The sequence below is a fragment of the Molothrus ater genome, chromosome Z (genome assembly GCF_012460135.2).
Source record: "Molothrus ater isolate BHLD 08-10-18 breed brown headed cowbird chromosome Z, BPBGC_Mater_1.1, whole genome shotgun sequence".
In the NCBI taxonomy this organism is placed as follows: domain Eukaryota; kingdom Metazoa; phylum Chordata; class Aves; order Passeriformes; family Icteridae; genus Molothrus; species Molothrus ater.
The window spans coordinates 12559828-12573793 of NC_050511.2; the positions used below are offsets into that span (position 1 = coordinate 12559828).

General features: G+C 44.0%; 1 protein-coding gene and 1 pseudogene across 2 annotated transcripts in view; both read left to right on the top strand.

Moving 5' to 3' along the window:
* EGFLAM (EGF like, fibronectin type III and laminin G domains) overlaps positions 1-13966 on the top strand; it is a 75437-nt gene that overhangs the window by 36332 nt on the left and 25139 nt on the right. For both annotated transcript variants that reach the window (XM_054518012.1, XM_036404002.1), the window contains exons 8-12: positions 7176-7291; positions 7528-7822; positions 10300-10400; positions 11632-11732; positions 12825-12969. In XM_054518012.1, coding sequence (XP_054373987.1) covers positions 7176-7291; positions 7528-7822; positions 10300-10400; positions 11632-11732; positions 12825-12969 — 758 coding nt within the window. The remainder of the gene's footprint in view (positions 1-7175; positions 7292-7527; positions 7823-10299; positions 10401-11631; positions 11733-12824; positions 12970-13966) is intronic.
* On the top strand, positions 697-3476 carry LOC118698999 (40S ribosomal protein S6-like; annotated as a pseudogene).

The window sequence follows — 13966 nt, forward strand, 5'->3', positions numbered from 1 at the left end:
AATAAGTAATAGTGCTAGAAATGATACAACTCCTAAAATGTTTAACTAACTTCAGTCAGGGGTTTTGTTTGTCTTCACCCTGAGGAGAAGGGAATGGAAGTTTCTTTTTAAGGGACTGTTCCCTGGGCAAGGCCTGATGAGCTTGACATCTCAATGGACTGGGAGCTGCTGGAGGATGCACAAGGAATTAACATTAACCATTAACAAACATCAATGCCTGATCATCCTACCTGGTGTGTCAGAGACACCTGGTCTGGGAAAAGATCAATAAGAGAACCAAGAATGAGGACTTAATTAGCATCGAAGGCGAAGGGATCAGTAACCAATAGGAAACCAAATACTAAGAACTGTGTAACTTAAGACCAATGAACCAATGGATTTCTCTTGATTTTGACTGTATAAGTATGTGAAAAATCTAGCAAAGGGCCGTGTGTGATGGAATGATTTTCTCTGCACAACCCAGGCAATGTGTGGATGAAATTATTTCTGTTGCAGATCCTGGCCAGAATAAAGCAATGCTTTAATTCTCTCATACGTAAAAAATGTTGTTGGAGAGCTTTTGTTTTTCCAGCGATTTTGGTGACAGTAGCATGGACCTGATTTAAAAGCAACAGTGTTCAGGGAGCTGAAAATTGCTGCAAATGCTGGGAGCTGAGTTAGTGCTGTCCCTGCCCATGGCATTGAGGTGTGAACATGATGAAGCTGAACATCTCTTTCCCAGCCACTGGCTGCCAGAAGACATTGAAGTGGATGATGGGTGCAAGCTAAGAACATTTTATGAGAAACAAATGGCCACAGAGGTCACGGGTGATTCCCTTGGTGAGGAGTGGAAGGGACATTGACTTTAGGCAAAGACCTGTTTTGTGTGGTTAGCTACATGGTTAACTGCTAGCTGCAGCATAAGGAGAGAAAGTTTTTGGTTAAAACTGATGTTCTCCAGCAGTAAGGTCAAGGGCATATCTGGATTGCTCTCCAAGTGGAGTTGTTGTACACTTGTAAAGCATGTCTCTAAGAGATAACTGGCAAAAACTGCAGCTAGGACCTGAGAGGGGGAAAAGAAATCTCCTGGCCAGGTAGCACGTGGTCAGTCTAAGATGGCTGTCCCAAAAGAGATAAAAAACATAAAGAGAAGTACATTTTTGCTGAGGAGCCATTTGCCTTGAAAGCTGAAACAATGGCTTGTCCTCAGGGCTGAGGAAGAACTGATGGTCCAAAAGCAACTAGAACCCAGAAACCTATTTGTGCAGAGCTGAAGGGCTTTAGAATGCAAATCAACATCTTTGGGGGAAGCATGGATGCCAATCTGGATGCAGTGCTGGACCATCCTGCACGTGACCTCAGCCCCAGGGAGGAGTTTGCACCAAAGCCAGACTCCTCCCCACCACACTGAACTCTGCCCACCTGTAAAAGATGAGGAGGCAGAGAGGGAGGCAGGACTCCCTGACCATGATGTCAGTGATGCCACCTCCCTTCACACCTTGGAGGAGGGGGATAACTGATCGGAGCCACCCTCTCTGATAATCACCCTCAGGCCTGCTCTTTTTTGAGGCATTAGTATATGATGGAGCAGAGCTGATGGTGATGATACCACACCCTGCAACAGAATTAACTAAGTTACAAAGGACAGAGACTCACGAAAATTTTACTAATGTTGGAAAATTAAATAAACCTTTCTCAAGAAAAAGCCCATGGCTTTTAATCTATGCTATGTCTTTTAATCTCAGCTATGTCTTTTAATCAGAGTGAATACTATTGCTGGAGAAGTTTTGACTTGTTGGGAAGGGGGGAACTTATCCCTCTACCCACTCCAACATATGATTAAAATATTGGGAGTGAGGGGGAAATGTTGAGCTTCCAAACAATGCCTGAGAGGGAGCTGATACCCTGTTGGTTTTTCCCCAGATTATTGTTACTCATTCCAAAACTTAAAGATCAGTACTGAGACAAAAAACTCTCAGAATCCACCCCCAGAAGGCGAGCTGTGAGTAGGGGACAAATTAGAATATCCCAGAAAAGCTTACTAAAAATGCATGGAAATTTAATTTCCCTGTATTTTCAATGAAACTTTGTGAACAGTGTTCAGTGTGCCCAGGTGGCCAAGAAGGCTAATGGCATCCTGGCCAGTCTCAGGAACAGTGTGGCCAGCAGGAGCAGGGCAGGGATTGTCCCCCAGCATGTGGTGCTGGTGAGGCCACACCTTGAGTGCTGTGTCCAGTCTGGGCCCTTAGGAAGGATGCTGAGATGCTCGAATGCATCCAGAGGAGGGCAACAAGGCCTGGAACACAAGCCCTGTGAAGAATGGCTGCGTGAGCTGGGGTGTTTAGCCTGGAAAAAAAGGAGGCTCAGTTAACCTTGTCACTCAGACCTTATCACTCTCTACAGCTACCTGAGAAGAGTTTTGGTCAGAGGCTGGTCAGTCTCTTCTCTGACCACTGACAGAACAAGCGGTAAACATCTTTTGCCGCACCAGGGGAAGTTTAGGCCAGACATTAGGAAGAAATTCTTCACTTTAATAGTGATTGGGCACTAGAATCATCTGCCCAGGAAGGTGCTGTAGTCACCATCCCTGGACATGTCTAAAAAAGACTGGATGTGGCACACTGCCATGGTTTTGTTGATTAGGTGGTTTTAGGTCATAGGTGGGACTTGATTATCTCAAAGGTCTTTTCCAACCTAGTTAATTTTGTGATTCTGTGATTCAGTGAGCTGAAAATTGCTGTGAATGCAGGGAGTTGAGTTAGTGCTGCCCCTTCCAGCAGTGTCAAGGTGTGAGCATGATGAAGCTGAACATCTCTTTCCCAGCCACCAGCTGCCAAATGCTCATTGAAGTGGACGTGGGTGCAAACTAAGAACATTTTATGAGAAATGAATGGCCACAGTGCCATTCTGATTCCCTTGGTGAGGACTGGGAGGGATATTACATCTGGATCAGTGGTGGCAATGACAAAGGTTTCTCCATGAAGCAAGGTGTCCTGCCTCACAGATGTGTCTGCCTTCTGCTCAGCAAGGAGCATTCCTGCTATCACCCCAGAGGAACTAGAGAGAGGAAGCACAAATCCATTTGTAGTTGCATTGTTGATGCAAAGTTGAGTGTCCTGAACTCTGTCATAGTGAAAAGGAGTGAAAAGGGCATTCTGTGGCTGACTGACACTACCCGGTCCAAAAGGAGCAGCAGAGTCCCCAGGCTGTTCAACCTGTCTAAGAAGGATAACATTTGCCAGTATGTTGTGAGGAAGCCTCTGAACAAGGGAGGCAAGAAGCCCAGAACCAAGGCTCCTAAAATCCAGAGACTCAAGAGCTGCAGCACAAGTGCAGGCATGTTGCTCTGAAGAAGCAGGGCACTCAAAAGAACAAGGAGGAAGCAGCAGAATACAAAGCTCTTGGCCAAGAGAATGAGCAAAGCCAATGAGAAATGCCGGGAACAAATTGTGAACCAGAGCTGGCTTTCTTTGTTGAGAGCTTCTACATTTAAATGAAGGCAGAAGTAAGGACATTGTATGTGATACAAAAAAGATATTGTACATGGTATTACCAATAAATCCCTTTTGTGGTGAACTTAAAAAAACCCCCGACATTAAATCCAAAATAAAATCATCACAACACAGAACAAAAATGAACAACTTGCACAAAAGTCACTCCTTGATCCTTCACCACAATTACAAGAAAAATTCCCCATGATCATTCCACTCTGTAATACTTAACACTTTTCAGTACTTGTTTTGCCCATTACTTCTCCCAGTTACTGTCCTTGTCTGAAAATCTTCATGACTGCCCCCCATTCTCCAGTAAGAGGACTGGTTAATCTGGGCCAGATCCCAGGCCCTCACCAAGGCCACTCTCTCTCTCCTCTCTGCAGCTGGACAGAGGAGAAAAAAATTAGTGAAGGGTTCATGTGTTGAGGTGAGGACCTGTAGAGATCACCATTAAATACCATCACAGACAAAACAGGCTCAACTTGGAGATATGAAGTGAATTTATTACTAAAAAAATCAGAGCAGGATCATGAGAATTAAAAGCCTTAGAAACACCTTTCCCACCCCATTCCCTCTTCCATCTACCTCCTACCCCAGCAGTGCAAGGAGACAGGTAATGGGGGTTGTGGTCAGTTCATCACCCAGGGCTTCTCTCACTGCTGAGGGAGAGGAATCACTCCCCTGCTGCGCCATGGGGTCCCTCCCATGGGTGTCAGTTCTCCATGAACTTCTCCAGCATGGCACCACCTCAGGGACAGCAGCTCCCTGCAAATTACTGCAGTGTGAGTCCATCCCATGGGCCACAGCACCCCTCAAACATTGGGTCACTCTTCAGTGGGGTGCAGTCCTTCAGGGACAGGCTGCTCCAGCCTGGGGCAGGGCCCTCTTCCCACAGGTCTCCCTCAGGCCCCTCTCAGGCACATCCACCTGCTCTGCTGTGCTCCTCCAGGGGCTGCAGGTGAATCTCTGCTTTCCTGTGCACCTCCCTGTGCTGCAGGGGCACAGCTGCCTCACCCAGGGCTGCGCCAGGGGCTGCAGGGGAATCTCTGCTCTGGGGCCTGGAGCAGCTCCTGCCCCTCCTCCTTCACTGACCCTGTTTCTACATGTTGTTCTCATATATTCTCATCTCTTACTCTTCTCTGTCAGGGATTAAAACTGCTCCACAAACTTTGTTTTGATTTCTTCTTAAATATGTTATCACAGAGTCATTGCCATAATTTCTAATTGGCCCAGCATGTCCATCTTTGAAGCCACCAGGGATTGGCTTTGCTGGATATGGAAGAAGCTTCTGGCAGCTACCCCTGTAACCCTGCTGCAAGAACCAGGCAGTGCAAAACCAATCCAACTGCAAATCATATTTGTAATGCATATATTTGTGGTTTTACACTCTGGAACTCTTTTGTAGAAATGCATGTCTTACAGAATCATTGTTTACCAAAGAAGGGGATGTGATGCAGTGATGGGTAGAACTTGCAGCTTGACTACATGATCATTATAGGTTCCTTCCAACTGAATAATTTTCTACTCTACTCTGCTTTGCTGTACTCTCTTCTCTTCTCTTCTCTTCTCTTCTCTTCTCTTCTCTTCTCTTCTCTTCTCTTCTCTTCTCTTCTCTTCTCTTCTCTTCTCTTCTCTTCTCTTCTCTTCTCTTCTCTCTTCTCTTCTCTTCTCTTCTCTTCTCTTCTCTTCTCTTCTCTTCTCTTCTCTTCTCTTCTCTTCTCTTCTCTCTTCTCTTCTCTTCTCTTCTCTTCTCTTCTCTTCTCTTCTCTTCTCTTCTCTTCTCTTCTCTTCTCTTCTCTTCTCTTCTCTTCTCTTCTCTTCTCTTCTCTTCTCTTCTCTTCTCTTCTCTTCTCTTCTCTTCTCTTCTCTTCTCTTCTCTTCTCTTCTCTTCTCTCCCTAGCTTCCTGCCTGGTGTAAAATTGTTCTGGATGATGATTAACCTGAATGATTATAAAAGTGAATACTAGGAGTAAGAGGGTATTTTTACATTTTTATTTCAGCATGGTGAAATTCATTCCAGTTTTTGTAGGACTGGGACCAGTTCATAAAAGTGCAGTCTGATTCCCTAACACTTAATCCTTTGCCTGTGCATTCACAGTCAGTAGCAGAAATAATCTGGATGTAGTTTGTCCTGTTTGCCTCATATTGTTACCAGTCATAGAGGGGAGCTCTCTTCTTAGCTCATTTGGTTGAACTCAGTGCTGAATACTTTTATTTAATGTACAGATAAAATGTATTATTTACAGATGACTAGGTATACATATCAGAGTGGAAAGACTTACACACATTCTGTCCCAGTCCAGCATGATTTCTAGGTTGCAAGTGTATATGCCTCATTATCTCTACTCATTTGTTTCTCATTTTTCTGTATGCTGATGTAATGTGCAAAGCCCATTGATAAGTAACCCCTGCAGGGCACAGGGAGTGTGGCCAGTCAGTCAGCCAGGGCACACATCCATCTCTGGTGCACATGTGTTGGATTTCATTACTGCCTGCCAGGACTTCTGGGTTGCAATCACAGCAAAGGAGGAGAGAGTACAAAAAGATTTAGGTAGGTACACTCAGCTCAGTAGAGAGACTTTGTAAACCAAAATTGCTTATGCTGTTTTTAAGTGATGGAAAAATATTGTATGGAAAAGGTCGTTATATGAGTCTGTTGTTTTAATGGTTTAAAGACACCTGTTCTCAGCCTTACTGCAATGACAAGTAACTGTAATGGTTTGGTTACTTTTACTGTGTTTCTTCATGACCTGGTGAATTTTAATAGCTAAAAAGCACAAACCACTGTTTAGGCAGAATTTGCTATGTGAAGTGCAGAAAAGTACAGACACTTTCTGTGAAATAGAAATGAGGATCCCCTTACTGTTCAAACTGTCCATTCCCAGCCCAGAGTCCTCCAAAGCACAGTTCAGCACTCTGGGAAGTGGCAGAAGTAGATTATGTACTTGAAAAACACGTGGCCATAGAATCACTGAATATCTGGAGTTGGAAGGAACCAAGAAGGATCATGGAGTCCAACTCCTGGCCCTGCACAGGACAGCCCCAATAATCCCACCATGTGCCTGAGAGAATTGTCCAAGTGCTTTTTGGGCTCTGTGAGGCTTGGTGCCGTGACCACTTCCCTGGGGAGCCTGTTCCAGTGCCCAGCAACCCTCTGGGTGAAGGTGAATGTTTCTTGTTTCAAGGTGCTGAATTGTATTTATAAAATAGTCTAAGAATACACACAGGACACTAATTTCAGGAGTTTTGGAGTCAGTGGAGGTAGATTAAATCCTAAATAGAGTATATCTTGCCTGCACGCATCTCTTTTGCTGTTCCAGTAAGGCAGATACAAGACTGTATTTCCAAAAGGGAAAAGCTTGACTTAAAAACAATTCAGTCAAAAAAGTCTGAAACCTTTGTCCTGGAAAAATGATGAATACAAGTCAGTTTGCAGAGGGAGAACTGATCTTTGCCTGCTTTATTTGTTTAATCACCTAGTAAGCGACTAAATGAAGGTCTTCACTTTGTTTTAAGCTGTGTGTATATCACTTGGACAGGATCTGCCTTCTCCAGACTGACACTTGCATTGTCTGCACAGCATGAACATTAGCATTAGTTTAGGTTTAAGTGTTGTGAATCGAAGGAGTGGTAAGATCTGAATTGCTGTGTGCAAAGAGAAAAAACTATAGGAAGTGACATATGCCAGTTATGTCTTTTCAGGCTCTGAGGAGTTGGGAAGTGGAAGCTTTGGACATCGGTACATCACAGACACAGTGACTGGTGATGGTGATGGATTTGATATTGATGATTCAGACTATGACATTTATATAGAAGAGGTAAATGTCAAGATTTGTTGTTGGCACTTCTGTTTTCTTTATAGTCTGGATATTTTAGTGTCTGGTCCTGTCAAGAAGTTTAATATCTGATATTAAGTGATTAAATATAGTGATGTGGTCCCTTCTTTTTCTTCATTGAGGATGAGTTTGTTTCCTCAGATCTGTATCTTAAAATGTGTTAATTTTGTTTCCCCACAGAATTTTAATTTTACTGAATTGGTGTTTCTTCCTTTCAGCTCAGACCACTTCCTGCTATTAAAGGAGGCAACAGAAAATTTCTGGTCGAAACTAAGGTCACTCCAGGGTCTAGTTCCAGGCTCCTGTCACGGGTCCTGACAACCACTTCTGAGCCCACTGCTGTCCCTGCGGCCAGCCCGGGGCCCTCAGTGTCCCCCCCCGTGCCGCGGCTCTCCGAGCTGTCCTGCGACGAGGCCGTGTGCTCCGCCGACAGCTTCTGCATCAACGACTACGACCGCGGCGGCTCCCGCTGCCACTGCAACCTGGGCAAAGCAGGGGAGACCTGCCAGGAAGGTGGGCTTCTGTGTGCCCACGGCTGCTGGCTGCTCTTTGTCTGGGTCGAGGAGCGGCTTTGCAAAGAGCCCACCAATGTGCACTTTGGGCATAGCCAGCTGGGCTTTGTGGGTCCCTACCAGTGGCAAATTGAAGTTCTGGCATCGCCCCATTTGCTTTTTTTTCCCCAGTGAGGTGGGGAAAAGTCATTCCTTAATGAAGCTGAATGCAGAACCTGTGTAAAGATGCACAGGGGCAGTTAATTGTCCTTCCACCACCTAGGAGTCAGGGGATGGTGGAGCAGGTATGCTGTTAAACACCCAGCTGTGACAGGGTCCAATCATGGCACCCTCAGATGGAACCTGAAGACATTCAACCCCTCTTTGATACTTGCATTTTGGCAGCAGCTGAAGCCCTGAACCACCCCCATTTTCTGTGTAGTCCAGATGGTGCTGGTCCCACAGCAGGGATGTGAGAAAACTCCCATTGTAAAAATACCTCCAGAGGAGGCTTTCCCCATGGTCTGCAAGTCTGCAGTGCAGCACTCATGTCAGGCAAACTGGGCAAGGGAGGAACAAAATCTCATCCCCAGTTCAAAAAGCATGTGAGGAAGTGTTTGCGTTCATCAGGACTTGCCACCTATCCTGTTGCCTCTTTTCAGGGCAGCTGAGCCATGGCAAGAAGTTGCTGAGCTGAAGGAGGCTGTCTTACTTCTTCTTCTCTTGCTGCCTTCTTGTTCTTTCCCTCTAGAGACCTAAACCCACCCCTTCCCAAGGTTAACACTGAGCAGATCACTGGCTGAGCCAGTCTAGCTCCCTCACCAGGCCATAAGCAGGTCACTTTTTCCCCCTGAAGTAATTTTTTTTCTGGTTTGGTGACCAAAGGGTCAGATGAATGCCAGGGCCCATGAAAAGAAAATGTCCCATTGGCAGTGGAGGTGCTGTTCCTCCTGCTAAGAAGGAGCTGATCTGCCCATCCCTCTGCATGCTGATCTGATCTGCCAAGGTTGTGCCATACAGCAGAGCATCAGGGACACAGGTTTCTTCTACGGGGTCATGTTAGAGTTTCATGTTGCACAGCATCATGCATCAGGGATACAGACACTGAGGGTGCTTCATCTTCTTTAACTGGAGTGCTGGAACAAAGAGAGCTCCTTCTGAAAACAATTTGATGTGACTCAGCCACATGGAACAGCTGCAGATATGATTTTAGGCCTTGATCAGTATGAAGAGTTGAGGATTTATTTGAACTGACAAGGCCATATACAACTTGTAAAGCAGTCTATTAACACCAGCCCAAACCCTCTGTTTTTCACAGGGGAGGGTGTTATTCCAGAGTAAACATCATGTGCCAATACTCCTCTGTACATAGTTTGTCTTCAGCAGCCAGTATTGTTAAATAATATATTAATCTGATGAAAACAGACTTTTCTTCACATTCAACAGCTGCCTGGCACTCTGGTCCAGACAGTTCTACTTGTGATCAGGACATGAGATAATTGTTCTCTGCTAAGGTTGCATTCAGGTTTATAGCACCAATCCCCTTCATCTCAGCCTAAAATGTATGCCTTGCAAGCAAAAATGCTGAGAGAACTCAGATTCAAAAACTGAGTGAGAAAACTCAATATTTAAATAGCAAAGATGAATAGGAATCCTCATCCTTCCTTCCTCATTAGACTTAAATCCACTGTCCATATAAAAACTCAGGCCTGAAACTGTGTCTCTCCTCAGTGCTTCTAAGGAAAATTGGCTGCAAAGGTAATTTTACAGCTGACAGTGGCTAGCAGTAAGACATCTCTAATTTTCATTTTCTCTCAGGGTCAGGGTCTAACACAAGACAGCAAAGGGTGAGGATTGATAATGCCCTTTGACAAGAGCAATTAAAAAAGCCACTGTTGCAGCCAGGGATGGAAAGATGCCTGCAAGGACGCTCTTTTCCCCATCACTCCTTTTAGCTTCTGCCCTGAGCTGATTTGAGAGAAGTGCTGGAAGCTGCTGGGCTGTTATGAGACATCCAGTGATTCTCCAGATGCTGGATGCAGCAGCTACAGAGTAGCAGTGACTAATGCTGCCCAGAGTCTGGCCGTATTTCCCATGTGTGTTTTTGTAATCCTGCAGAACAGAAAATTACTTTGTCCTCTCTTTCTTAAATCAGTCCTTAAAAGAAGATAATGTTTGGTCTTTCTTCTATAACAAGGATGAAAACCTGCCAAAATTTCCTCTGAATTCTCTGATTCAACTATTGAGCATTATTTGGCCCTCAGTATGCTGTTTCTTTTCAAGTTCACCAGGTCCTTGGGAATAAAGGAATTAGCTGTAAAAAATGGTGGGAGGACAAGGCAGTAGGTTAACTGATTGTTGACTGCTACTGCCTAATGGTTGTCTCTGGAGGAACTCTGCCTTTCATTGCCACCTGATGTTATCTAGCACTAAATGTGTATATTGATTTTTATTCGGAAGAGAACTGCTAAATAACATGCTTTCCTCTTTGCTTTTCAGATATTAGTATCCAGTATCCCCAGTTCTTTGGCTACTCATATATCACCTTTGAACCACTGAAAAAGTCCTATCAGACATTTCAAATTACTCTTGAATTCAGGGTAAGTTTAAGGAATTCTCAGACTGGTGCTTTAAATTTTATTTTCTCACTCTGATGTGGTGGACAATAGAGCTGTAACTTAGCTTCAGTAGAGCTTCAGTGTAATTGTGATGAACCTGTGTGTAACCTTCATCTGCAGAGATCTGGCTCGACCCTCAGTGAATGTGAATTAAGTTTGTAAGCAGCTGAAGGGTTTTCATCCATTGTTGGTAGGTGCTGCATGAGAGAACCCCTGGGACTCGTAGTTGTGGGCTAGCAACAATGTACATTAGTGAGGTTACAGTCAGGTGGATGAGCTACAGGCTGAAGAACACACAGAATTTTTGTGAATTAGAGTTTGAAAGTGGTATACTGTATCTTTGTGGACAAGAGATGATGATCCTGTCATACTAAGCAAAACACTGCCCTGTGAATAGCATTCCTTTCCCACCCTGCAGGGTTTAAGTGGACATTATTTTCTCCCTCTGAAGTCTGGGACACGGGCTACTGATACATTCAGGATACTGTATTACTTAAAATGCAGGACTAAAGTGGGGATAAATCCCATGCTGGCTTGTGTTAGTGCTGTCTGTTCACTATGGACAGAACATGCAGGGCTGCCTCTAGGGAGGGTGGCCAAGCTCTTGGATGCATCCCCACCCCCACATAAAGCAGACAATCTGGGAAGGAGACTGCTACTAAACAGCAGCAATCAGTCACCTCAGTGCTGATCTTACACTCCCCTGGCAATTTGCCATTTTAAAATGCAGGATGGCTGCAAAAAGCCACTGTGTCAGCTGCTATGAGCATATGGAGAATTGCTGCCAGCACAGCCTGTTTGGCTTGAGGAGTGTCAGTCTCATGGAACATGTGAAGTAGGGTGTATGTATTCATACACAGTGAGTCTGATGTGTCAACACTTACCAGGCTTGCTAGGACATTCTTGTTAGACTTTTTACTCACGAGTCTCGCATGGGATATGTCTGACAGTCTGTAATACTTCCAGGCTTTTTTTCAGGTCTGATAGTATCGTACTTTAAGAGATGGTCTTAAATTGTTTAACCATTAAGGCAGCGATTTTCTAGGTTTTTCAAATGCAGGATTCAAAACTGATCAAACAGGTTCTGATTCGGCAAGTTAAAAACTCATTCTGAAAAATGATGACCCTTTTCTGGAGAAAAGTCCCCCACTGCTGCTTGCTTTTATCTGTAATTGTGAGGCTTTGATTTTTCATGTTGGCGCAATGATTGCAGGCTGAATCCGAGGATGGTTTGCTGCTGTACTGTGGAGAAAATGAGCATGGTCGTGGTGATTTTATGTCACTGGCAATCATCCGACGTAGCCTCCAGTTCAGGTAAAACCTCCATCCTAAATCTGATGTAAAGAGACAGGGCTATTGCTGCCTCCTGGGACTGCTACATGTGATGAATATCTCCAGTGTCTTTGACTTCTGCCCCATACAGAGCACTAAATGGACAGTATAATTTCATTTAAGAGTACTTCAATACCTCTTTCTCTCATCTTTCTTTAGTGTGTGAACATGGGCCCTGTTGAATTCTTTTATTCAGACCTCAGAGTAAAGACAAAATGATCAGTTTTCTTTAAGACATTTGTCTGGGGCTCATAGCTATGTTACCAGAAATGCCAATGAGCCACTGTATTTGCTAAGCTGATGGTACATTGGTGGTATACTGAGTCAGTGTTTTTGCTTCACAGAAAATGGCCTGGAAATAATGTAGCAAAACAAAGGATGTAGTGACAGCAAGGGGCCAGGAACTTCATCTTATATGTTTTGTTTAGATGATACCTTGTTTAGGTTTCTTAAATGAAGATGGAGACTGTTTCTTGCAGTCTGATAGATATGAAGCAAGTGAGAGAGTATTTAGTATTTCCGGGATCTCCTAAATTGGGAGGGTGAGTCCTTTAAAAATGGGGAATAACAAAGTGGGTGGTGTGCCTTAGTTGTGTTTCTGTTCACCTGCACTGCATGACAGTCAGGGAAAATGGGACATTTTGTGCACATTCAGCTCTCCTGGAGGTCTTCCTGTCAATCGGCACTGAGTTTCAAGTAGACTAGCAGAGTTATTAACGTATCACTGCCTTTCACCAGGGAGCTAGAAAAATTCCCAGGAGAAATTACGTGATAGCAGGAGCTCAGATTGTAATACCCTCCATCTTGAAAGAGTTTCAGCTGATGACAAGCTTGGCAATGCGCTTGGTACAGACAGAGAATGCAAAATCTTCTCCACATGAAAGACAGATTAATGAAGTTTGAAATTTGGAACAGATCTTATGTAGACTTGCTGTCTGAATTTCCTGTGCTAATATGCAGTGTGGAACAGAGAGGTTCCCGAGTGCAAAAAGAATGTTTGGAATCTAAAACCAACTTTTGCTTATTTGGTCAATGTAAGATTGTCACCTTGCCCTCTCTATCTCATGATCCCAGGTTCAACTGTGGCACAGGAGTTGGAGTCATAACGAGTGAAAACAAAATCAAGCTGGGGAACTGGCACAGTGTCACATTGTTCAGAGATGGGGTGAATGGCTGGCTCAGGATGGACAACAATGCTCCAGTGACAGGAAAATCTCAGGTTGGTAATCCTGCCCTTGTGGCTCAATCTTGGGGTCTCTCAAGGTTGTGATGATGTTTCTTTTCTTGCCACCAGAAGTCTGATCAGATTTAAAAGGTGCAGTTTTATTTATTGATGTTAGAACATTTAGTGAACTGAGATCAGAGCACAGATTATTCTTCCAAATACATAATTTAGAAATCACAGAGATAAATATCTCAGGGCTGAATCCCATCACTGTTTCCCTGTTGTACCCCATGTTTGCTCTGCCACCCTTCATCTACCCTATGCCAGTCTCAAATACAGGCCATTAGAAGTTTACTAGATTGCACAGCTGCTGTCCCTGATTATTTTCTTTTTTAAGCCTCAGAGAACTGCTCTGCTTCCTCAGGCATAAAAATTAGATGCATATGTGTGTATGAGTATATATTTATGTATAAGATGCATATACCTACACGAGATTTGTATACAGAGGTAAAATTACATGCATATTCTGGACAAAGATTTAAGCATAGTAATAGAGATAGACATTCTGCCCTGACTTATGTTAACACCAGCAAGTTCATACAAGGCTGACAAGATAAAATATAATACAGGAAGATGCTTTGACTTGCTCATCTGTTGCTGGGCCAGAAAACAAAATTAAGGCACTGGAAGAAAAGGCAATTTCAAATTGTTTCAGATGTCTTTCCTTTGATAGCCACTATTAACATGCCATCCCTAGCCCTGAAAGAAAGCTGCTTCAGTTGTCTTATTACTTTCCACTTTTATGTGCAGGCATTGAAGAGAAAAAATTGCAATGTATTGAGTTCTCATCAGCTGGAAATGACAGAGGAAAGAATTTCAGTGTGTCATGTGTTGCTGTTACCAGTGCTCTGAGGCCATGCAAAGGGCAGATGTGAATCAGGAGAGATGTGTACAGCTTCTGCAGTGTACTGTGCAAGTGAACACCTGCAGACTCAATAACCTCAGCTTATTTAGCCTGGCCAAATACAGGCTATGGTGATAGAATATATTG